This window comes from Ranitomeya imitator, chromosome 3 (genome assembly GCF_032444005.1).
Source record: "Ranitomeya imitator isolate aRanImi1 chromosome 3, aRanImi1.pri, whole genome shotgun sequence".
Taxonomy (NCBI): domain Eukaryota; kingdom Metazoa; phylum Chordata; class Amphibia; order Anura; family Dendrobatidae; genus Ranitomeya; species Ranitomeya imitator.
The window spans coordinates 705,767,208-705,793,626 of NC_091284.1; the positions used below are offsets into that span (position 1 = coordinate 705,767,208).

General features: G+C 45.4%; 1 protein-coding gene across 1 annotated transcript; it reads left to right on the top strand.

Annotated features, from left to right (window-relative positions):
- Positions 1-2,617: 2,617 nt before the first annotated feature.
- On the top strand, positions 2,618-15,653 carry LOC138671728 (poly(rC)-binding protein 2-like; the record flags this gene model as incomplete). Its single annotated transcript, XM_069759879.1, has 5 exons — positions 2,618-2,701; positions 12,231-12,347; positions 12,447-12,578; positions 13,357-13,485; positions 15,579-15,653. Coding segments are annotated over 5 exons (537 nt in total), but the record flags the coding sequence as incomplete, so codon positions are not given.
- Between the last annotated feature and the right edge of the window lie 10,766 nt (positions 15,654-26,419).

Consider the following 26,419-nt stretch of genomic DNA (forward strand, 5'->3'; position numbering starts at 1 on the left):
AAAATAATTATTTTTGCATCGCTTTATTCTCAGGACTATAACTTTTTTATTTTTTTGCTGATGATGCTGTATGGCGGCTCGTTTTTTGCGGGACAAGATGACGTTTTCAGCGGTACCATGGTTAGTTATATCTGTCTTTTTGATCGCGTGTTATTCCACTTTTTGTTCGGCGGTATGATAATAAAGCGTTGTTTTTTGCCTCGTTTTTTTTTTTTTTTTCTTACGGTGTTTACTGAAGGGGTTAACTAGTGGGCCAGTTTTATAGGTCGGGCCGTTACGGACGCGGCGATACTAAATATGTGTACTTTTATTGTTTTTTTTTTTTTATTTAGATAAAGAAATGTATTTATGGGAATAATTTTTTTTTTTTTTTTTCATTATTTTGGAATATTTTTTTTTATTTTTTTTTACACATTTGAAATTTTTTTTTTTTACTTTTTTACTTTGTCCCAGGGGGGGACATCACAGATCAGTGATCTGACAGTTTGCACAGCACTCTGTCAGATCACTGATCTGATAGGAGTGCAGGCTGCTTCACAGTGCCTGCTCTGAGCAGGCTCTGTGAAGCCACCTCCCTCCCTGCAGGACCCGGATCCGCGGCCATCTTGGATCCGGGGCTGGAGGGAGCAGGGAGGGAGGTGAGACCCTCGCAGCAACGCGATCACATCGCGTTGCTGCGGGGGGCTCAGGGAAGCCCGCAGGGAGCCCCCTCCCTGCGCGGTGCTTCCCTGTACCGCCGGCACATCGCGATCATCTTTGATCGCGGTGTGCCGGGGGTTAATGTGCCGGGGGCGGTCCGTGACCGCTCCTGGCACATAGTGCCGGATGTCAGCTGCGATAAACAGCTGACACCCGGCCGCGATCGGCGGCGCTCCCCCCGTGAGCGCTGCCGATCGCATATGACGTACTATTGCGTCCTTGGGAAGTAAAGCCCACCCCACATGGACGCAATAGTACGTCTAATGGCAGAAAGGGGTTAAATATATCCTATAGTCCCTTTTATTAATTTACATTGGTGGTCAGTGGAAATGATATATAAATTATTATTCATTTTCATTGGTGGCCAGTGGAAATGATATATAAATTATTATTCATTTTCATTGGTGGCCAGTGGAAAAAAAATAATAAAATGTACTACTTTTACTAATTTCACTGCAGCTGCGCGGACTCCCCGGCTGACCAGAGGTGAACTCTGGAAAATTTTCCCATGCTATCAGTTCATCTCCGTTCAGCCGGTGAGGCTGCGCAGAGATGATATATGTCATCTGCAGTAATGTTTACAACGGGACAGGTGCACTTGCACCAGTTCCATTGTAAACCAATTTTTTTTTTTTTTATAACCCTTGGATTACCAGATCAATAAAATATGGTCTAAAACTAGGTGTCTTTATTTCATTAATATAGTACGTGACTGGGCAATATACTACGTGACTGGGCAATATACTACGTGGCTGGGCAATATACTACGTGGCTGGGCAATATACTACGTGGCTGGGCAATATACTACATGGCTGGGCAATATATTACGTGACTGGGCAATATATTACGTGGCTGGGGAATATACTACGTGGCTGGGCAATATACTACATGGCTGGGCAATATATTACATGACTGGGCAATATATTACGTGACTGGGCAATATACTACGTGGCTGGGCAATATACTACATGGCTGGGCAATATATTACGTGACTGGGCAATATATTACGTGGCTGGGGAATATACTACGTGGCTGGGCAATATACTACATGGCTGGGCAATATATTACATGACTGGGCAATATATTACGTGACTGGGCAATATACTACGTGGCTGGGCAATATACTACATGGCTGGGCAATATATTACGTGACTGGGCAATATATTACGTGGCTGGGCAATATACTACGTGGCTGGGCAATATACTACGTGGCTGGGCAATATATTACGTGACTGGGCAATATACTACGTGGCTGGGGAATATACTACATGGCTGGGCAATATATTACGTGACTGGGCAATATATTACGTGGCTGGGGAATATACTACTGTATATACAATATGCTAATGTAGATAACCGTGTATTTATTTTAGCCCACAATTAATTGTAGTTTTTCCCTTGTTATCTGTTATTTTTTAGATTGAACAACACCCAGAGGTCTGGGACCGGTCAAGTGAAAAGTACAGGGGGGCAAAACGTGATGCCTGGCCCAAAATAGTAACCGCTCTCTTTCCAGAGTGGCCGAATCTCCCAACACAGCAGCAAACACAGATTTGTAAGTATCGATTTTTTTACATTTTTTTTTAAATGTAAGAAAAATGGATTTGGAATGTTTTATTTTAAAAATCTTAAATTTCAGTTGGCGATGTGAAGACGAGATGGCGGTCTGTCACAGACAGATTTCTGAAATCGCTCAAGAGTCCTAGCGGCAGCTCGCCGCTAAGGAAGAGGGTGCCATATGGAGACCAGCTGCAGTTCATATTGGGAAGCCAGAGTTTGAGGAGGTAGATAATATTTAAAAATTGTGTTGCTTGACGTCATGATTTGTATTTTTGTAACCTTTGGTTTTTCTTTTGGTCTGCAGAACAGAAAGCAACGTCTGTGCCCAAACACCTCCGGACCTTAACGAAGGTGACACCACGGTGGACAGTATTGGAGAGGAAGTACAAGACAGCATAATGGACAGCCAAGAATCTCCGGGGAACATGTCTTTGTCCGGAAGGTCACCAGAAATAACTGATTCCCTTGGAGAACATGACATTGCAGCACATACAGGAGAATTGTTGAAGTCTAATAACACTACTTCAACTTCCTCGGACGCTGATGCAAACTCTGGTGGTGGTGTGTCGAGGCACATGGGGATGGGGGCTGCTTCTGCCCGTCCCGTGGCTTTGAAAAGGGCGGTACCAAAGAAGACCAAACAAGTTCAAATTATAGAACAGTTAACTACTAAAACGCTCAATCTACTTGATAATTCATCAAAGCAAGATGAGCATGACAAATTTGGGTCACTTTTGGCAGACCGCGTTAGAAGACTGCCACGGGACAAGCAGCAAATGTTCGTGACAGCTGTCAATTGTCTGTTTATGGCAATTGATGGCACATCCACCCTACCCCCTGCTCCACAAGTTATGACGGGTATTTTCAACCTTTTCAGCAACCCCATTATGCCTCCACCACCACCACCACCAGCTGCTGCATCGCAGCGTTATGGACAGGCGGCAACATACAGGGCCGACCATGTAGATGCGTACAGTTATGGCCATACACCTGTACCTAGTGCAACTGGCCATCGTTTCAGTACGCCCAATAGCAGTGTCTACTCCCAACCAGACTTATTTACGGATTTGGGCTATCAACCGGAATATCATCAATTTTGAGATTTGATTTCTCATCCTTTTTGAGTAGAGATGGGAGTGAAGAGAATGTTAAACTGTTGAGTTCATGACAAAATCTTATAAAGTTATTTAAAGGGAACCTGTCACCCCAAAAATCGCGGGTGAGGTAAGCCCACCGGCATCAGGGGCTTATCTACAGCATTCTGTAATGCTGTAGATAAGCCCCCGATGTTACCTGAAAAAGGAGAAAAAGACGTTATATTATACTCACCCAGGGGCGGTCCCGCTGCTGGTCAGGTCAGATGGGCGTCTCCGGTCTGCTGCGGCGCCTCCTATCTTCATTCCATGACGTCCTCTTCTGATCTTCAGCCACGGCTCCGGCGCAGGCGTACTTTGCTCTGCCCTCTTGAGGGAAGAGGATAGTACTGCAGTGCGCAGGCGCCGGAAAGGTCAGAGGCCCGGCGCCTGCGCACTGCAGTACTTTGTCTGCCCTCACAGGGCAGAGCAAAGTACGCCTGCGCCGGAGCCGTGGCTGAAGATCAGAAGAGGACGTCATGGAAAGAAGATAGGAGGCGCCGCAGCGGACCGGAGACGCCCATCCGACCTGACCAGCAGCGGGACCGCCCCTGGGTGAGTATAATATAACGTCTTTTTCTCCTTTTTCAGGTAACATCAGGGGCTTATCTACAGCATTACAGAATGCTGTAGATAAGCCCCTGATGCCGGTGGGCTTACCTCACCCGCGATTTTCGGGGTGACAGGCTCCCTTTAAGTTTTGTTATAAAATGTCAGTTCATATATATTAAAAACAGTTTCTTTAATGTAATAAAATTTTATTTTACTTTATTAAAAATTTTTTTATTTTAACTACTCAGATTTCTTATTATCATAAAAATATGAAGATCGGAAATGGGATCTGATTTAAGCAACAGTAAACGATAACAACATGGAAACGATTATTGTTTAAATAATATTTTGTATTTATTAACAATTATTTTCTTACAATTTGATTATTTAAAAAGGGGCCTTGGTAGATAGGGATTTGGCGACGGTAGATAGGGATTACGCATCACATTTTCACAGGTGTTAGCATCTGTGCCATACAGACTGGTTCGTTAGTGGATAGGGTTCAGCCGTCATATGTTCTCTGCTGTTATATCTCACGTCCAGTCTTGGGCCTTGATTCTGTTTAGGCATCCGATCTTCTCTGCAGTTCAGGCTGCTCAACACCGGCACAAGAGTATTGCCAGTGCACGGCACCTTCAGGACTCATGAAGTAGTCTGCGAAGGTTTCTCTCACACGCACACCCGTGTTACATTGCCTTCCTTGACCAAAGTTGTCCACTGCATCTAATTCTGACACCTGTGGCTCCTCAACTACCTCAGTGCTGTATTCCCGAGCATAGTTGTGGAGCACACAGCATGCCTTTATCACAGTGTCCACGGTCTCCGGATCTAACTGGATGGCAGTGTGAAAGATCGTCCACCGACTACACATGATCCCGAAGGTACATTCCACATATCTTCGTGCACGGCTCAGCCTATAATTAAAAATCCTCCGCCGGTCATCCAGTGCTCTTCGTGAGTATGGGCGCAGCAGGTGGGGCTTCAAGGGAAATGCCTCATCCGATACCATCACAAAGGGTACTGGATGTGTGGAACCCGGCAAAGGTCTTGGGGCTGGGAGCATGCCGCCATCTCGAAGAATTTGAAGTCCAATCTGTGATGATTGCAGCACCCGAGAGTCCCCAGAACTGCCATAAGCACCGACGTCGATGGCAACAATCTTGTAATGTGCGTCAGCCACCGCCATCAAGACCACCGAAAAATACTTCTTATAATTAAAGAAGCGTGATCCTGATCTTGGTGGCTTCAGCACTCTAACATGTTTGCCATTAACAGCACCTACGCAGTTGGGGAAATTGACCACAGTTTGAAAGCCTGCTGCAACCTGCAGCTAAGTCTCCTCGGTTGGGCAAGGCATCACGATGGGCTGCAACTTCTGCCAGATGACGGTACATGTGCACTGTACAATTTGCGAGATGGTGGATTTGCCAACCCTAAATTGGAGGTGCAGGGATGTGTAGCTCTCTCCTGTGGCTAAAAACCTGAAGAAAGGAAAAAAATAATTTAGAAAACCTACGAACACAAATTGTGTTGCAAGATACAACATACACATCATGGCCACTAGCGTTATGGGGACACAGGCAGCATTGCGGCAGCATTATGAGGGAAACAGGGTGCACTCGCAGCATTGGGGCAGCATTATGAGGGAAACAGGGTGCACTCGCAGCATTGCGGTAGCATTATGAGGGAAACAGGGTGCACTCGCAGCATTGCGGTAGCATTATGAGGGAAACAGGGTGCACTCGCAGCATTGCGGTAGCATTATGAGGGAAACAGGGGGCACTCGCAGCATTGGGGCAGAATTATTAGGGAAACAGGGTGCACTCGCAGCATTGCGGTAGCATTATGAGGGAAACAGGGTGCACTCGCAGCATTGCGGTAGCATTATGAGGGAAACTGGCAGCATTATGGGGGCACTCGCAGCATAGCGGCAGCATTATGGGTTAAACTGGCAGCATTTGTGGCAGCATTTAGGGGGGCACTAGCAGCAAGGCCTTACCGCAAGGTGATGAGCAGCCTTTCTTCTGCAGAGATCGCTCTTCACATGACCGTATCTTCGTAAGCGAGGTGTGGACCAAGAAGAATTAGAAGACGATCAAATGCGTCAATGGAAAGACGGCAAAACTGAGAAAATTTATCTGGAAAGCTGAAAATAAAAAGGAAAATAAAACTTTAAATAATTTTAAACACACATAATGTATGTTGTATATATAAAAAAAAAGTTACAAAGAAACACAGCTGTCAATATACCATTTCTCACTATATCTTACCTCCTTAAATCCCGATAAAGAACATGGAAGTGTCCCTTTTCCTCCCGTTCCTGAATAATGGGATGAACCCACATCCTTTTTTGGCGTCTGCTATCCCTTCTTCTCCGAGATTGCTCCTATGGGAGAATAAAGTATGTGTTATTACATGGAACTGTACAACACATGGAATACAGCTGGCAATCCGCAACGTCATAAACTCGGCATCTCCGCAGCCTAAGGCTGGGTTCACATTGCGTTCCCCCAGTCCGTTTTGACGGACTTTGTAACACCGCTGCATAACGCGGTGAAACGTAGTCCGCTAGCGCCGCCATTGACTCCTATGTCTGACATCACTAGCCATGTGCCGTCATTTGAGTGACAGTCGGACCCCAAGACTCGGACTGCAGCGTTTCCGGGTCTGTCACTGCTAGCGCAGATAGAGCTAGCAGATGCTCCATCTGCGCTAGCGATGTGCCAAAGTCAGCACTTGCGTTACAGCAGACCGTGAACGTATGTGTTGAACGGGCTGCTGTACACATTGTGAACCCAGCCTAATACGCAAAGTGTTCACATCTAATGACATTTTCTTACCAGCTCGCTGTAGTGGTGCAGCAAAAGCAGTGCCGTATGCAACAGTAGGCAGTTCTGTTCTGGAGTTAGACGATGGTGCGGCATCTTGAATTCAACAAGGAAGCAAAATGGTGAAGAGGGGTTGGACCAGGAAATGACCTCATGGGATGTTTTTATTTCAACCAACTTTATCTGTTGTAAAAAACGCCAAAAAAACGCATAAAAAACGCACAAAAAATGCACAAAAAACGCATGCGGATTTCCTGGGAGTGGTGCCAGATTCTCCTCAGGAAAATCTCAGGAAAATTCTGCACAAAATCCTGACGTGTGCACATACCCTGAGGCTATGTGCACACGTCAGGTATTTTTCCTGACAAAATCCGGAGAAATCTGCCAGAAAATCGCGTTTTTTTCCGCACGTTTTTCTCGCGTTTTTCTCGCGTTTTTCTCGCGTTTTTTGCGCGGATTTTTTGCGGATTTTTTGCGTTTTTTTTTTTTTCCTGAATGCATGAAATCCGCAGAAAATCCGCAAAAAGAATGAGCATGGCCATTCTTTTTGCGGATTGCGTTTTTTTTGCGGAAAAAAACGCATACATCTGCACAAAAAATGCGGAATGCATTCTAAATGATAGGATGCATAATTTGAGCGTTTTTTATGCGGATTTATAGCGTTTTTATCGGGAAAATCCGCAAAAAAAATGCGAAAAATCCGGACGTGTGCACATACCCTAAAAGTGTTTTAAAAAAAAATTTAAAAATAAATTGTTTTCATCTGTCAATGTTAAAATGACCCTAAGTATTTTCCAGAGACCTTTTTATTTTCCTATCCATTGGTTATACAATGGTTATCTACACAGCTGATAAATGCTTCCGATGTGATGTCCACCAAACAATTATTCAGTGGTTGTGTAAGGGAATACTGGCTGAGCATCAGACACTTGAAACACTGGACCCTCTTTGTCCTTCAATATACTCTGGGGCTTAATTTCTAGATGAAACCTTTGTATTTTGTGAGCTGCCTATCCTAAAACTTTTTTTACTCAGTTTAATGGGAAAATTTTGTTGTTTTTTCTGCATGTAAAATCCAGAGCAAAATTAAGGCAAATTTTCTAGTTTTGTTTATAATTTCAAAAAATTCATTTACAATAGTTTTGCTTTTGTCTATACATTTCATATTTTGTTGAAATGTACAAAAACAAATTTATATTATAGTAGCATGCTTTATTGTCCATGTTTTATGTAATGCCCTGAACTTTTCAACCCTGGTTTGTCAGGATTTAACATAGTAACATAGTAACATAGTTAGTAAGGCCGAAAAAAGACATTTGTCCATCCAGTTCAGCCTATATTCCATCATAATAAATCCCCAGATCTACGTCCTTCTCCAGAACCTAATAATTGTATGATACAATATTGTTCTGCTCCAGGAAGACATCCAGGCCTCTCTTGAACCCCTCGACTGAGTTCGCCATCACCACCTCCTCAGGCAAGCAATTCCAGATTCTCACTGCCCTAACAGTAAAGAATCCTCTTCTATGTTGGTGGAAAAACCTTCTCTCCTCCAGACGCAAAGAATGCCCCCTTGTGCCCGTCACCTTCCTTGGTATAAACAGATCCTCAGCGAGATATTTGTATTGTCCCCTTATATACTTATACATGGTTATTAGATCGCCCCTCAGTCGTCTTTTTTCTAGACTAAATAATCCTAATTTCGCTAATCTATCTGGGTATTGTAGTTCTCCCATCCCCTTTATTAATTTTGTTGCCCTCCTTTGTACTCTCTCTAGTTCCATTATATCCTTCCTGAGCACCGGTGCCCAAAACTGGACACAGTACTCCATGTGCGGTCTAACTAGGGATTTGTACAGAGGCAGTATAATGCTCTCATCATGTGTATCCAGACCTCTTTTAATGCACCCCATGATCCTGTTTGCCTTGGCAGCTGCTGCCTGGCACTGGCTGCTCCAGGTAAGTTTATCATTAACTAGGATCCCCAAGTCCTTCTCCCTGTCAGATTTACCCAGTGGTTTCCCGTTCAGTGTGTAATGGTGATATTGATTCCCTCTTCCCATGTGTATAACCTTACATTTATCATTGTTAAACCTCATCTGCCACCTTTCAGCCCAAGTTTCCAACTTATCCAGATCCATCTGTAGCAGAATACTATCTTCTCTTGTATTAACTGCTTTACATAGTTTTGTATCATCTGCAAATATCGATATTTTACTGTGTAAACCTTCTACCAGATCATTAATGAATATGTTGAAGAGAACAGGTCCCAATACTGACCCCTGCGGTACCCCACTGGTCACAGCGACCCAGTTAGAGACTATACCATTTATAACCACCCTCTGCTTTCTATCACTAAGCCAGTTACTAACCCATTTACACACATTTTCCCCCAGACCAAGCATTCTCATTTTGTGTACCAACCTCTTGTGCGGCACGGTATCAAACGCTTTGGAAAAATCGAGATATACCACATCCAATGACTCACCGTGGTCCAGTCTATAGCTTACCTCTTCATAAAAACTGATTAGATTGGTTTGACAGGAGCGATTTCTCATAAACCCATGCTGATATGGAGTTAAACAGTTATTCTCATTGAGATAATCCAGAATAACATCCCTCAGAAACCCTTCAAATATTTTACCAACAATAGAGGTTAGACTTACTGGCCTATAATTTCCAGGTTCACTTTTAGAGCCCTTTTTGAATATTGGCACCACATTTGCTATGCGCCAGTCCTGCGGAACAGACCCTGTCGCTATAGAGTCCCTAAAAATAAGAAATAATGGTTTATCTATTACATTACTTAGTTCTCTTAGTACTCGTGGGTGTATGCCATCCGGACCCGGAGATTTATCTATTTTAATCTTATTTAGCCGGTTTCGCACCTCTTCTTGGGTTAGATTGGTGACCCTTAATATAGGGTTTTCATTGTTTCTTGGGATTTCACCTAGCATTTCATTTTCCACCGTGAATACCGTGGAGAAGAAGGTGTTTAATATGTTAGCTTTTTCCTCGTCATCTACAACCATTCTTTCCTCACTATTTTTTAACGGGCCTACATTTTCAGTTTTTATTCTTTTACTATTGATATAGTTGAAGAACAGTTTGGGATTAGTTTTACTCTCCTTAGCAATGTGCTTCTCTGTTTCCTTTTTGGCAGCTTTAATTAGTTTTTTAGATAAAGTATTTTTCTCCCTATAGTTTTTTAGAGCTTCAATGGTGCCATCCTGCTTTAGTAGTGCAAATGCTTTCTTTTTACTGTTAATTGCCTGTCTTACTTCTTCGTTTAGCCACATTGGGTTTTTCCTATTTCTAGTCCTTTTATTCCCACAAGGTATAAACCGCTTACACTGCCTATTTAGGATGTTCTTAAACATTTCCCATTTATTATCTGTATTCTCATTTCTGAGGATATTGTCCCAGTCTACCAGATTAAGGGCATCTCTAAGCTGTTCAAACTTTGCCTTCCTAAAGTTCAATGTTTTTGTGACTCCCTGACAAGTCCCCCTAGTGAAAGACAGGTGAAACTGCACAATATTGTGGTCGCTATTTCCTAAATGCCCAACCACCTGCAGATTTGTTATTCTGTCAGGTCTATTAAATAGTATTAGGTCTAAAAGTGCTGCTCCTCTGGTTGGATTCTGCACCAATTGTGAAAGATAATTTTTCTTGGTTATTAGCAGAAACCTGTTGCCTTTATGGGTTTCACAGGTTTCTGTTTCCCAGTTAATATCCGGGTAGTTAAAGTCCCCCATAACCAGGACCTCATTATGGGTTGCAGCTTCATCTATCTGCTTTAGAAGTAGACTTTCCATGCTTTCTGTTATATTTGGGGGTTTGTAACAGACCCCAATGAGAATTTTGTTACCATTTTTCCCTCCATGAATTTCAACCCATATGGACTCGACATCCTCATTCCCTTCGCTAATATCCTCCCTTAAAGTGGACTTTAGACAAGACTTTACATAGAGACAAACCCCTCCTCCTCTCCGATTTTTACGATCCTTTCTAAACAGACTGTAACCCTGTAAGTTAACTGCCCAGTCATAGCTTTCATCTAACCATGTCTCGGTTATTCCCACTATGTCAAAGTTACCTGTAGATATTTCTGCTTCTAGTTCTTCCATCTTGTTTGTCAGGCTTCTGGCGTTTGCGAGCATGCAGTTTAGAGGATTTTTTTTGTTCCAATCTCCTCACTGTGGATTGTTTTAGAAATGTTCTTACCTCCCTTCTGAGTATGTTTTCCTGGGTTGTCTTTGTTCGAGTCTAATGTTTTTCTTCCTGTCCCCTCTTCTTCTAGTTTAACGCCCTCCTGATGAGTGTAGCGAGTCTTCTGGCGAATGTGTGTTTCCCAGGTTTGTTGAGGTGTAGTCCGTCTCTGGCGAGGAGTCCATCATACCAGTAATTCACACCGTGGTCCAGGAATCCAAATCCTTGTTGTCTGCACCATCGTCTTAGCCAGTTGTTTGCATCAAGGATCCTGTTCCATCTCCTGGTGCCATGCCCATCTACTGGAAGGATAGAAGAAAAAACTACCTGTGCATCCAGTTCCTTTACTTTCTTCCCCAACTCTTCAAAGTCCTTGTAGATTGTCGGTAGGTCCTTCCTTGCCGTGTCATTGGTGCCAACATGTATCAGAAGAAATGGGTGGACGTCCTTGGAGCTGAAGAGCTTTGGTATCCTATCGGTCACATCCTTGATCATCGCACCTGGAAGGCAGCATACTTCTCTTGCAGTTATGTCCGGTCTGCAGATGGCTGCTTCTGTGCCTCTCAGTAGTGAGTCTCCCACCACCACCACTCTTTGTTGCTTCTTGGCTCTACTTTTTGCTGTCACTTGTTGCTGTGTGCCCTTTTCTTTTTTGCTTGCTGGTATTGCTTCATTCTTAGGTGTGCCATCTTCATCCTCTACAAAGATTTGATATCGGTTCTTCAGTTGTGTGGTTGGTGATTTCTCCACGGTCTTCTTGCTTCTTTTGGTCACATGCTTCCACTCATCTGCTTTTGGAGGTTCTCTGACACTTTTTGCACCTTCTGTGACCAGTAGAGATGCTTCTGTTCTGTCTAGAAAGTCTTCATTCTCTTTGATGAGTTTCAAAGTTGCTATTCTTTCTTCCAGACCCCGCACCTTTTCTTCTAAAAGGGCCACTAGTCTACACTTCTGACAGGTGAAATTGGATTCTTCTTCTGGTCGATCTGTGAACATGTAGCACATGCTGCAGCTCACCATGTAGGTTGTCACATCTGCCATGTTGCTCCTAGATCCTGCTGACTTGCTGTATGTTTTCCTTCTTGTGTAATCTACTCAGCCAAGCTCTCTTGCAATAATGTCCTACAGATATTCAAAAGATTTACTTTTGAATATCATCAAAAACTTGTATAACAATTTTTTTTTTTTTTTAATAAAGGTATTGTGAATATAAATGCGTTTTTTTTTGTTTGTTTTTTTTCTTTAGAGTGGGGCACAGATAAACATCTCAGAAGGCAACTGCCCTGAACGCATTATCACCCTAGCTGGCCCAATAAATGCCATCTTGAAAGCTTTCTCAATGATTATTGATAAACTGGAAGAGGTAAGATTAACCCAATCTGTATATTTTGTCATCGAGGATGTTTATGTTCCTAGAATTCTGTGTATAGAAGACTAATTTGCATTAATAATTTTTGCCTAGGATATCAGCAGCTCCATGACAAACAGTACAGCATCCAGCAAACCACCAGTGACTCTGCGTCTGGTAGTTGCTGCAAGTCAGTGTGGACCTCTAATGGGAAAAGGAGGTTGTAAAATAAAGGAAATCAGAGACGTGAGTTCTGTATTGATTCATTGGATGAGAAAATTGCACATGTCTATTGTTGCCTTCTCATGTTCCTGGATTTTAATGTGGGTCTATCTGCTTCCTAATGTGTCCTATGGAACAGTAACCTACAGCTACAGGTTATGTTCAAAATGGCATAGAATATTGTGCTTTTTGATTTTATAGCCTGTTGGTACTTACGAGCACATTCCCAGCCTGTAGTGATGACTTGCAGGCTGTTGTGACTGTGCATATATATCGCATCCTGTTCCACAGAGTAGTGGGCTCTCTCCGTAGAGGACTGATAACTAGGGAGTCCCCACTGTAATGTCATTTCTTCTAGCAGCCAAATAAACAAAACCTGCTATCCCCCTCCATAGGACACTAAATTCAGCCGACCATCCTCTTTACATTAAGGCCAGGTTCACATTGCGTTAACAGCAGCCCATTCCACACATGTGTTAACGGGCTGCTGTTAACGCAAGTGCCGATATGTCGTCGCGCTAGCGCAGATAGAGCATCTGCTACCTCTATTTGCGCTAGCAGTGACGGACCCGGAAACGCTGCAGCCCGCGTCCCAGGGTCCGTCACTCTATGTCGGACGCATCGCTAGCGCACGACCATTGTGGGCGTGCGCTAGCGATGCGTCCGACATTGGACTAAATGGCGGCGTTAACGGACTACGTTACACCGCGTTATGCTACATAGTCCATCTAACGGACGCCAAAAACGTAATGTGAGCCTGGCCTAAGGTATATCTCACTGTTACATATTTATTTTTTGCTAGAGTACCAGAGCTCAGGTACAAGTTGCAGGAGATATGCTACCTAATTCCACAGAGCGGGCGATAACTATTGCTGGTATCCCTCAGTCCATCATTGAGTGTGTCAAGCAGATCTGTGTGGTAATGTTAGAGGTGAGTGATGTTTTGATACTTTTACTATTAACTAGCACCAGCTGGATGCCTTGTGTAGGTGTTAATTGTACAATAACTTTAAAAGGGTTACTGCTTTGTTAGTGGGTTCTTTCTATAAATTGATCAGTCACCTCCCCTTAAGAAGCTGTGATCTGTTGCTGTCAGGCAACAAATGATTTCTGAAACACCACTAGGGGCACAATGAAGCTTTTTGGTTAAAAACTTAAACTAATCTAACCTGCCACTGGGGTCAATACAAAGTCCAACCTGGCAGAAAGAAATAATTGTGTACTTTGTGCATAAGCAGATAATGGAGATTCTGCTTCCAGAAAGGCCATACTGGGGGCCCCACGGCACTTAAGGGGAGGCCGCCATGACGGGGTTACGTGGGACCTGGGGAGCTGGAGCAGTTTAGAGGAGGTACAGAGGTAAGGGTTAATCGGAATTTGAGGGGTGGCTTAAGGGCATTTTTTGAATGAAGGGGGTGGAACTATGGGACTGTGGGGAGGGGGCACATAAAAAGGGGCATGCTCCTCACGCAGGCATCCATTTTAGGTGCCTGCGTGACAAGTGAGGAATCTCCGTGACACTTACCAGCATGGATGTTGAGGCGATCCTCCAACGTCTCCGGACGGCAGCCAGCTCACAGGGGACCGACTGGCTGAATGCTTCGGTGAACAGCCTCCTCCAGGGGACAGCCGAGGCACCTTCCCAGGCACAGCAGGACGGGCGCCGGCCGCGGAGGACCAGGCCTCCGGCGCGCCTAAGCCCCGAATTGATCCCCAGGGCCTGGCGCAGAAATAGGAGCCCCTCCGGGGACCCTCCGGTAAGCAGCGCTGGCCCCTCCACCTCACAGTGCAGCGCCGGGAGGAATCCTCCAGAGCGGCGGGGCCTACACCGGGGGGCGGATCCTTCCTCTCCTCCTTCTGTAATCGGGCGGCGAGGGGCGACAGGACCAGGAGCCGGAACTGCGGTTGCCAGCACGCCCGCTGACGCCGCTCAGCAAGGGAGGCAGCGACAGCCGAGGAGACGAGGGTCAGGCGCGGTGGCCCCTCAGCGCCGGGGACAATGCGGGCGGCAGTTGGCCGGCTCTGTCAGCAGCGTGCGGCCCTCAGCAGCGCACAGCTCTGGAGTTTTCAGCGCAGCAGCGCCCTCTGCTGGTGGTGGCCAGGATTTTATAGGAACAGCGCCATCTGCTGGTGGTGGCCAGGATTTTCCAGGAGCTGCGCCCTCTGCTGGTGGTGGCCGTGATTTTCCAGGAGCTGCGCCCTCTGCTGGTGGTGGCCGGGATTTTCCGGTTTCTGGCAGGCGACATTCCGTTGCTTCGGGAGGCAGTGCCAGGGACGTATCTGTGGCAAGGAGCCACACATCTTCCAGCGGGCGGCAGGATGCTGGCTCGACCTATTCCCCATCCGCAGCGCCAGGGCAGTCGACGGCATCACCGGGTCGCCAGTACACGGATACGGCCGCCAGGAGTTCGGCGGTCAACATCGCGGATCAGGCCGGACTGGATTCAGGACACCTTCGGCTGGGAGCTGGATCTTCGGCTACTGGGCTCACAGCACCCAGGCAGCTAGGTGAGAACATTTTTCCTATGATTAATATGCCAGGCATAGTTTCCCCTGAAGCTAGGAATACTGATATTGCTTTGGGAGTCGCTAGTGGGGGTATGGGTTTAATCCTTAGAGTTTTAGGGGAGCTAGCGTGTTTGTGTGGGTCTGGGTTTAGCAGGGGGTCTTTGCCGTCAGCAGCTTGGTTAGGAAATACGGGATCGTTTGAGGGGTCTAGAGAGTTGACCGAGATTACGGGTACGTCCAGCAGTGCGGGTCCTGAGTCAAACACCGGGGGCTCATCAAGGGAGAATGGCGGAGCGGCACCGGCGTTATCCGTAGGGCCTGGGTCAGGGATTGATGCGTCAGGTGAAGGAGTTTCGCAGGATAAGGAAAAGGGGGATGTCCCGCAACTGAACGATGCGGCTAGGGGGGAGGTTTATGTCTGCTTTGAGGGCCCGTTAGGGGCACACTTAAAACAAGAAGTTAGGGAAAAAATCTGGAAGGGGGAGTACATAGAAATATTTTCTCTTTTACCCCTAGAGAGATTTAACTTGGATAGACCTAGAAGAGAAGACTCTAAGAAAGAGGATGAGGAGAAACGGAGATACAGACTGATTCCCAGATCGTTTTCAAATTGGCAACAAGCATTCGCTATTATGGCTAGCGTAATCGGGGAGAAGGCCCCGGAAAATTGCTCGGCGTTATTCTGTTATTTAGATGCTATAGGGAAGGCTTACAGAACCTACGGGGGACAGGGTTGGCTACGCTATGACGAACAGTTTTGTCAGCAGAAGGCTTTTAGGCCAAATATCAGGTGGGATCACAATGACATAGCGTTGTAGATGAGAGTTATGGTCCCGTCCCGTTTAGGTCAGACCAGCCAGCCTTTTCACGGGGGCGCCGGGAGTTCGGGACAGTCAGGACACTCGGCGGCTTTGCAGAAGGGACTGTGTTTCGCCTTCAATGATGGGGTATGCAGATTCGGGAGCAAGTGTAAATTTAGGCACGAGTGTTCATCGTGCGGGGGGTGCATAGCGCCTCAAAATGTTTCAGAGGTAACAGGCAAAAAGTTGGAGATTCAGCTGAAAAAAGGGGTGACTCCGGTGCAGTGGGTCGTGATGGAGGCCTTTCTAAGTAGATACCCCGATAGGTCAGCTGCGGTTTTATTGCACAACCGTTTTAAGGAAGGTTTCAAAATTCCTTATGTTGAGCAGGACGTTAGTTTAAAAAGAAAAAATTTGAAATCGGCGTTACAATTCCCGGAGGTCATGTCAGATAAGTTGAATAAGGAAGTTGCTCTGGGGAGAATGGCAGACCCGTATGTCGCCCCCCCGTTTGCAAATCTGAGGGTGTCACCAGAGGAGCAGCACTTTTAGACCTAATACTATCTAATAGACCTGACAGAATAACAAATCTGCAGGTGGTCGGGCATCTAGGAAATAGCGACCACAATATTGTACAGTTTCACCTGTCTTTCACTAGGGGGACTTGTCAGGGAGTCACAAAAACACTGAACTATAGGAAGGCAAAGTTTGACCAGCTTAGAGATGCCCTTAATCTGGTAGACTGGGACAATATCCTCAGAAATAAGAATACAGATAATAAATGGAAAATGTTTAAGAACATCCTAAATAGGCACTGTAAGCGGTTTATACCTTGTGGGAATAAAAGGACTAGAAATAGGAAAAACCCAACAGTAAAAAGAAAGCATTTGCACTACTAAAGCAGGATGGCACCATTGAAGCTCTTAAAAACTATAGGGAGAAAAATACTTTATCTAAAAACCTACTGTTCTTCCAAACTGTTCTTCAACTATATCAATAGTAAAAGAATAAAAACTGAAAATGTAGGCCCCTTAAAAAATAGTGAGGAAAGAATGGTTGTAGATGACGAGGAAAAAGCTAACATATTAAACACCTTCTTCTCTACGGTATTCACGGTGGAAAATGAAATGCTAGGTGAAATCCCAAGAAACAATGAAAACCCTATATTAAGGGTCACCAATCTAACCCAAGAAGAGGTGCGAAACCGGCTAAATAAGATCAAAATAGATAAATCTCCGGGTCCGGATGGCATACACCCACGAGTACTAAGAGAACTAAGTAATGTAATTGATAAACCATTATTTCTTATTTTTAGGGACTCTATAGCGACGGGGTCTGTTCCGCAGGACTGGCGCATAGCAAATGTGGTGCCAATATTCAAAAAGGGCTCTAAAAGTGAACCTGGAAATTATAGGCCAGTAAGTCTAACCTCTATTGTTGGTAAAATATTTGAAGGGTTTCTGAGGGATGTTATTCTGGATTATCTCAATGAGAATAACTGTTTAACTCAATATCAGCATGGGTTTATGAGAAATCGCTCCTGTCAAACCAATCTAATCAGTTTTTATGAAGAGGTAAGCTATAGGCTGGACTACGGTGAGTCATTGGACGTGGTATATCTCGATTTTTCCAAAGAGTTTGATACCGTGCCGCACAAGAGGTTGGTACACAAAATGAGAATGCTTGGTCTGGGGGAAAATGTGTGTAAATGGGTTAGTAACTGGCTTAGTGATAGAAAGCAGAGGGTGGTTATAAATGGTATAGTCTCTAACTGGGTCGCTGTGACCAGTGGGGTACCGCAGGGGTCGGTATTGGGACCTGTTCTCTTCAACATATTCATTAATGATCTGGTAGAAGGTTTACACAGTAAAATATCAATATTTGCAGATGATACAAAACTATGTAAAGCAGTTAATACAAGAGAAGATAGTATTCTGCTACAGATGGATCTGGATAAGTTGGAAACTTGGGCTGAAAGGTGGCAGATGAGGTTTAACAATGATAAATGTAAGGTTATACACATGGGAAGAAGGAATCAATATCACCATTACACACTGAACGGGAAACCACTGGGTAAATCTGACAGGGAGAAGGACTTGGGGATCCTAGTTAATGATAAACTTACCTGGAGCAGCCAGTGCCAGGCAGCAGCTGCCAAGGCAAACAGGATCATGGGGTGCATTAAAAGAGGTCTGGATACACATGATGAGAGCATTATACTGCCTCTGGACAAATCCCTAGTTAGACCGCACATGGAGTACTGTGTCCAGTTTTGAGCACCGGTGCTCAGGAAGGATATAATGGAACTAGAGAGAGTACAAAGGAGGGCAACAAAATTAATAAAGGGGATGGGAGAACTACAATACCCAGATAGATTAGCGAAATTAGGATTATTTAGTCTAGAAAAAAGACGACTGAGGGGCGATCTAATAACCATGTATAAGTATATAAGGGGACAATACAAATATCTCGCTGAGGATCTGTTTATACCAAGGAAGGTGACAGGCACAAGGGGGCATTCTTTGCGTCTGGAAGAGAGAAGGTTTTTCCACCAACATAGAAGAGGATTCTTTACTGTTAGGGCAGTGAGAATCTGGAATTGCTTGCCTGAGGAGGTGGGGATGGCGAACTCAGTCGAGGGGTTCAAGAGAGGCCTCGATGTCTTCCTGGAGCAGAACAATATTGTATCATACAATTATTAGGTTCTGGAGAAGGACGTAGATCTGGGGATTTATTATGATGGAATATAGGCTGAACTGGATGGACAAATGTCTTTTTTCGGCCTTACTAACTATGTTACTATGTTACTTCTTGGCGTGGTCCCTAAGAAAGAACCTAATAAATTTAGGTCGATCCATCACCTATCGTTTCCGAAGGGATCTTCGCTTAATGATGGTATTGATCCCAAGTTGAGTTCGGTGTCGTACTTATCATTCGATTCAGCGATGGAGTGGGTTCGAGCATGCGGAAAGGGGGCTAAGCTGGCAAAGACCGACATCGAAGCGGCCTTTCGTTTGTTGCCAGTTCATCCCGACAGTTTGCATTTATTGGGTTGTTTTTGGGATGGCGGCTTCTTTGTTGATTGTTGCCTTCCCATGGGTTGCTCAATTTCCTGCGCTTACTTTGAGGCCTTCAGCACGTTCCTAGAATGGGTGGTGAAAGATGTGTCTGGGATTCGCTCATGTTCGCACTATCTAGCCGACTTTTTGTTTATAGGGCCAGCGGAATCAGCAGATTGCTCGATTTTGCTGAACCTAGAGTCGCCAACTCGTATATGCCGTAAAGGGGCTACCAGGTACACATAAAATTGGCCATTTTTATGCGCTAAACGCTCTCATTTTTCATATTTCTAGTGCAGTAATGCAGTTCAAATTTCGTATTTCAAGTTTGTATGTTCTAGCGCTGCAGTGTGCTGCCTTATTTACTTAAGTATATACGAGTTGGCGACTCTAGGTTCAGCACCTGTTCACACTGAGTCTATGTTTGGATGTGCAGGTCAGGTTTTTGAAATGTATTCTCTAGCCTTCTGATCGTGCACTCCGCCTCCTAGCCTACAGGTGTTTTAATTACAGCAGGTCCAATACCCCTCCATAGAGAGAGAGAATTTTTAGTCTAGGAAGAGGTTTCACATGTACCCATTCAGATGGAGACGTTTATTCTCAGCGTGGTAAGGCAAGAGTAGGACCTGGTATAAGAGAGATGCCGTAAAGGGGCTACCAGGTACACATAAAATTGGCCATTTTTATGCGCTAAACGCTCTCATTTTTCATATTTCTAGTGCAGTAATGCAGTTCAAATTTCGTATTTCAAGTTTGTATGTTCTAGCGCTGCAGTGTGCTGCGTTATTTACTTAAGTATATACGAGTTGGCGACTCTAGGTTCAGCACCTGTTCACACTGAGTCTATGTTTGGATGTGCAGGTCAGGTTTTTGAAATGTCTTCCTGAGTTAAAACATTAGTATTGTTGTTTCTAAATGATTATGAACTTGTTTTCTTTGCATTATTTGAGGTCTGATAGCACTGTTTTTTTTAAATTTTGACCACTTTTCCTTTTCAGAAAAAAAATTGAAATTTATTTGTCATGATCCATGTTTGGATCTGTGGCAGATCTGGTTTCCCTCTGATTTAAACCTTTTTTCCTTTCTGGTCATCGGGGGTTAATGCAGTCCGCCAACCCCCCCCCCCCCCCCCCCCGGTGGCTGCTGGTGTTATTGCATTGCATTGCTGTGTCAGCTGATGTTTGTGACCACTCCCACCATCCTTCACAAGGTCAACTGGTGCATCAGCTGACTGTTGGTTATACAGGTCCTTCTGGAGATCAACCAAGTTGGAGAAAGAGCTTGCTGGGTTCGGTGGTGCTTAGTGGAATTATGCCATTTGGCGCCTTACTCTGCTGTGTAGTGCATTGCAGCAGGCAAAACTAAGTGTTGTTTTGTGTTTCTTTTTCCCCTGGTGTTTGTCTTACCTTACCTTGTGTTGTATTAGTGCAGCAGTGGGATCAGTGCTCTCACCTGCCAGTTCCCTATTTAGGAATAGGTGCAGGGCAAGTTAGGGACTAGGTATCCTGGTTGGCGACGGGTTGAAAGAACCCGTATAGGGACGGTAGTAATGAGTCGCCCGCCAGGGCTGTGGGGTACCCGGTACTTGGTCCGGTGTTCACAGGGGGATGTCACGGTGGCTGCGACCTGGTCCGTGGCCCTGGGTGCCCATGTAAAAGGGGAAAGTCTTTAGGGTGAACAGAGTCTATGTTCGTGACGCCACCTGTGGTATTCGGTCAGTGGGGACCGACGCTGCTTTAAGAGGTCCTTTGAGGTGATGTTATGGCAGCTAGATGGTATAACTTCCCACAGGTGAAGTGTATCCCCAGGGCTCCCGGTGTGTAGATGGAAGACCTGGAGTTCCAGGGTGATTGGCCGACACCCTATACGGCCCATTCTCAGCCCGGGGACTTTTCAGTTGGAGTTACCCCCAGTAATGCATGTACACAACTCATTCCCCAGTTCAGCTCTCTGGAGATTTGTGGCGCCTCCGGAGCCTACGTTGTTGGCATTTTCATCCGGCCGCGTTTGCCATAAACCTGAGAGTCAGGTGACTGCCGAGGTGAACTCTGGTGGATCGAGGCATCCTCACTGTAGGTTGTTATCTGGTGAGGTCTGGTGTTGAGTGTCCAGAGGTCCCTCATTGAAAGGGGGGGTACTGTCACGATCCATGTTTGGATCTGTTGGAGATCTGGTTTCCCTCTAATTTAAACCTTTTTCCCTTTCTTGTCATCGGGGGTTAATGCAGTTCCCCCCCCAGTGGCCGTTGATGTTATTGCGTTGCATTGCTGCTGGGTCAGCTGATGTTTGCGACCACTCCTACCATCCTTCATAAGGTCACCTGGTGCATCAGCTGACTGTTGGCTATACATGTCCTTCTGGAGATCAACCAAGTTGGAGAAAGAGCTTGCTGGGTTCTGTGGTGCTTCTGTTGAATTCTGTCATTTGGTGCCTTACTCTCCTGTGCGGTGCATTGCAGCAGACAAAGGTAAGTGTTGTTTTGTGTTTCCTTTTCCCCTGGTGTTTGTCTTATAACACAAGGTAAGGTATTAGTGCAATTTTGGGACCAGTGCTCTCACCTGCCAGTTCCCTACTAAAGGTACCGTCACACTAAGCGACGCTGCAGCGATACCGACAACGATGCCGATTGCTGCAGCGTCGCTGTTTGGTCGCTGGAGAGCTGTCACACAGACAGCTCTCCAGCGACCAACGATCCCGAGGTCCCCGGGTAACCAGGGTAAACATCGAGTTACTAAGCGCAGGGCTGCGCTTAGTAACCCGATGTTTACCCTGGTTACCAGCGTAAAAGTAAAAAAAAAACCCACTACATACTTACCTTCCGCTGTCTGTCCTCCGGCGCTGTGCTCTCCTCTGCACTGTGTAAGCACAGCGGCCGGAAAGCACAGCGGTGACGTCACCGCTGTGCTCTGCTTTCCGGCTGGCCGGCGCTCACAGTGCAGACTGCAGAGAAGCAAAGCGCCGGGGACAGACAGCGGAAGGTAAGTATGTAGTGTTTTTTTTTTTTTACTTTTACGCTGGTAACCAGGGTAAACATCGGGTTACTAAGCGCGGCCCTGCGCTTAGCAACCCGATATTTACCCTGGTTACCAGTGAAGACATCGCTGGATCGGCGTCACACACGCCGATCCAGCGATGTCAGCGGGAGATCCAGCGACGAAATAAAGTTCTGGACTTTCCACAGCGACCAACGATCTCCCAGCAGGGGCCTGATCGTTGGTCGCTGTCACACACAACGATTTCGTTAACGATATCGTTGCTACGTCACAAAAAGCAACGATATCGTTAATGATATCGTTCAGTGTGACGGTACCTTTAGGGATAGTTGCAGGTCAAGTGAGGGACTAGGTATCCTGGTCGGCGACGGGTTTAAAGAACGCGTATAGGGACAGTAGTAAGAGTAGGGCTCATCCTCAGGTGAGTGCAGGAGGTATTCATTCCCCGTTCCCTACCGACATGGCCCACCGTTGTTAAAGTGTCCCCAGTGTACCCTTGTGTGTGTTTAGCCATTTTGTGACCAACCACTCATCGGGTCATGTCACGCTAAGGCCATGTTCACACCATCCTTTTTTTAATGCGGAATCGCCGCGATTTTCCCGCTGCAGGTCCGCAGCTGTTTTCCATGCAGGGTACATTACAATGTACCCTATGGAAAACAGGAACTGCTGTGCCCACATTGCGGAAAATCACGAAAAAAGCCGCGTTGAATAGCCGCGGTAAAAAAGAAGTACCGTGTCACTTCTTTTTGCGGAACTGCAGTGGTTCTGCACCCATAGACCTCCATTGTGAGGTCAAACCCGCAGTAAAACCCGCAGATGAAAAAAATATCTGCGGGTTTTCTGCGGTTTGTGGTGCAGAACCGCTGCAGTGTGGCTGCCCCCCCGTGCCCCAATCCCACCCCCCCGTGCTCCGACGCCCCCCCGTGCCCTCATCTCACCCCCTTATACTTACCCGGCCTCCCGGTGTCCATCCGGCCGTCTTCTCCCTGGGCGCCTCCATCTTGCAAAATGGCGGGCGCATGCGCAGTGCGCCCGCCGAATCTGCCGGCCGGCAGATTCGTTCCAAAGTGCATTTTGATCACTGAGATAGGTTATATCTCAGTGATCAAAATAAAAAAAATAGTAAATGACCCCCCCCCCCTTTGTCACCCCCATAGGTAGGGACAATAAAAAAATTAATTTTTTTTTTTTTCCATTAAGGTTAGAATAGGGTTACGGTTAGGGGTAGGGTTAGGGTTAGGGTTAGGGTTAGGGGTAGGGTTAGGGTTAGGGGTAGGGTTAGGGTATTTTCAGCCATTTTAACCCTAAAAAACTTCCTAGAAAACACACAGACTCTGCATAGAAAACTGCATCAAAAAAACGCATCAAAAAACGCATCAAAAAACGCACCAAAAAAGCACCAAAAAAAGGACCTGCGTTTTCTGCCAAGAGCTGCGGTTTTTAGTCCTGAAAAAAAAGGAGGGAAATCAGGAACGTGTGAACATAGCCTAAGACAGTCACTTCGTGACATTATTTCTTGGAAATTCGGAGACATTTTGTCATAAGTTTATAGAATAAATGAACAATTTACATTTTATTTAAAAATATACCTATAAAGAGACAAACTGAACATTTTGCAGTGGTCTCTTAATTTTTGCCAGAGCTGTATAGTAAGGGGCAATTTTTTATTCACTTGAATCTTTAACCCCTTCATGACCATGGGATTTCCCATTTTTCTGTGTTCGTTTTTCGCTCCCCTCCTTCCCAGAGCCATAACTTTTTTATTTTTCAATCAATATGGCCATGTGAGGGCTTATTTTTTTGCAAAACGAGTTGTACTTTTTAACAGCATCATTGGTTTTACCATGTCATGTACTAGAAAACGGGAATAAAATTCCAAGTGCGGTGAAATTGCAAAAAAGTGCAATCCCACACTTGTTTTTTGTTTGGCTTTTTTACTAGGTTCACTAAATGCTAAAACTGACCTGCCATTTTGATTCTCCAGGTCATTACGAGTTCATAGACACTGAACATGTATAGGTTCTCTTTTATCTAAGTGGTGAAAAAAATTCCAAACTTTGCTAAAAAAAAACCCCCAAAACATTGTGCCATTTTCCGATACCCATAGCGTCTCCATTTTTTGTGATCTGGGGTCAGTTTAGGGCTTATTTTTTGCTTTCCAAGCTGATGTTTTTATTGATACCACATTTGTGCAGATACGTTCTTTTGATCGCCCGTTATTGCATTTTAATGCATTGTCGCGGCGACCAAAAAAACGTAATTCTGGTGTTTCATTTTTTTCTCGCTACGCTGTTTAGCGATCAGGTTAATGCTTTTTTTTTTATTGATAGACGATTTTGAACGTGACAATACCAAATATGTGTAGGTTTGATTATTTTTTTTATTATTATTTTATTTTGAATGGGGCGAAAGGGGGGGGGGGTGATTTAAACTTTTATATTTTTTTTCACTTTTTTTTACTTTTTTTTTTTTTTTTTACTTTCGCCATGCTTCAATAGCCTCCATGGGAGGCTAGAAGCTGGCACCACTTGATCGGCTCAGCTACATAGCAGCGATCATAAGATCGCTGCTATGTAGCTGAATTGCAGGCTTGCTATGAGCACCGACCACAGGGTGGTCAGATGGAAGTCTACAGAGAAGAGCTGTGGGTGAGAAAACTCATCATGGGGTATGGACAAGATGAAGAAAAGAAGCCGAATGACTCCAGAGATGACGACATCTATAAGGTACCTGGATGTAAATGTTATTTGTGATTCTGACTAATTGCCTTGTTTTTATTTATGTTAGGAGCATTAAAGGGGAGGTCCAGGTTTGTGATGAGTCTACTCGGTACCGGGTCCGGTCATTAAGGGGATGTGTCACGGTGACAGTAGCCCGGTCTGTGACCCTGGGTGTCCAAATTAAAGGGAATGTCTTTAAAGGGGTTTTTAGGAATAAGAATGTTCGTGACTCCACCTGTGGTATTCGGTCAGGGGTGACCGACCCTGCTTAAAGGGGTCTTCTGGGGAGTGATGGCACTGCAGCAAAGATATTATGGCTTCCCACAGGTGAAGCTTGGTCCCCAATGGCTCCCGGTGTAGTAGATAAAGATGGTGTAATGCCAGAAAGAACTAGAGGACACAACATGGCAGTCTCTTTACCTTTTTACTGGTGTAAGGCAGCCACAGTCCAGGCTACCGGATCACAGGTGCTGATGTGGTTGGGCCAGCTTGGAAGCGATTCAGGAATCCCCCTAGCCAGGTGGGAATGGAAGCCTTCCTGTCTGCGCTGCGTTGTAGTCCCTGGCTGCCTTAGCCCTCACACAAAGTCTTCACTTTCTGTCTCCCTTTAGGTAGGACACTACCCGCATGGTAGGTAACTCGAGCCTTTTTACAGGTGTCTCTCATGGTGACTGTGGGCTCTGTGTTACTGTGCCTTCCTGGTGTTAACGATGGACAGGCGACCTGCAATCTCCTGTCTGCTGGTTTCTGCCGTGGGGCATAAAGTTACCGCCACAACCGCGGTCTTCCGGCCACCGATTTCTGCGCTTCAGCGTGGAGGAAGCTCAGTCGCAGCTTCCCTCCAGCTCTTTACTCTCCTTTGCTTCTCTTCCCTGTCAGTCTCCTACAGATTGCTCTGTCTTTCTCTCATTCCAAGAGCTGCAGAACCACGGGTCTGCATGGCCCCAGCTTTCCTCCCTGACTCTCTCTGTCTGACTCCTCTCTCCTCTGTCCCTCTGACAGACTGATTAACTCCTCCTCCAAGCCAGAATATATATCTAGGGAAGCTCCCCTGAAACTAGGTTCGGAGCTCCCCCTTCTAGCCATGAGTCAGAACAGTGTTGCATGTGCTGAATACAAGGCTTAAGTGGCCTCTTCTCTGGACCGCTTTTTCGGCTAAGCCAAACGGGTTTTTCTTCTCGGTCACTTTAAGAGAAATAAACTCTTTAGTGCAAAAAGCAATAAACAGTTTCTTCATCTGTTTCATGTAAAACCAGTAGAAAGCACCTTGAGAAGTGCTAACTATTTACAATGGAAAGTTTGTGGACCATTCACTGTCCATGGCCTCAGTGTCTTTTCAAACAAACTAACTTTTAAACTTCAGTAGTCTTTTTAAACTTTCAGCAATTATCGTAACATTCAGAAACTGTCTATTTCCTCTGCCAGGGTAGCTCCTGCTGGCTGCTACTCCCTGACCGGAAAAACTCAGGATCGTACCTCTCAATTTGTACGGCATACTAGGGCACATTGGCTGGTTCCACCAGGGGTGTCTGGGTGGACTGGTGGCATTTAGTAACTGACCTGACCTGCTGCTGCTCCTCTGGAAACTGATGCTGCACCCTGGTCTGCATGATTTAACTGTTTCTGCACTTTAACACACTTTTTGCAATCCAGAGCGTACCACCCTTTGCACCGATATGGCGGTATATGTCACTCTATTACTCGGGTAAAGGTCTCTGTCAGGGTGTCCTTCCATTAAGTGGGATTCAATGTCTCTCCGGTTGACAAAGATCTTGTTTATCA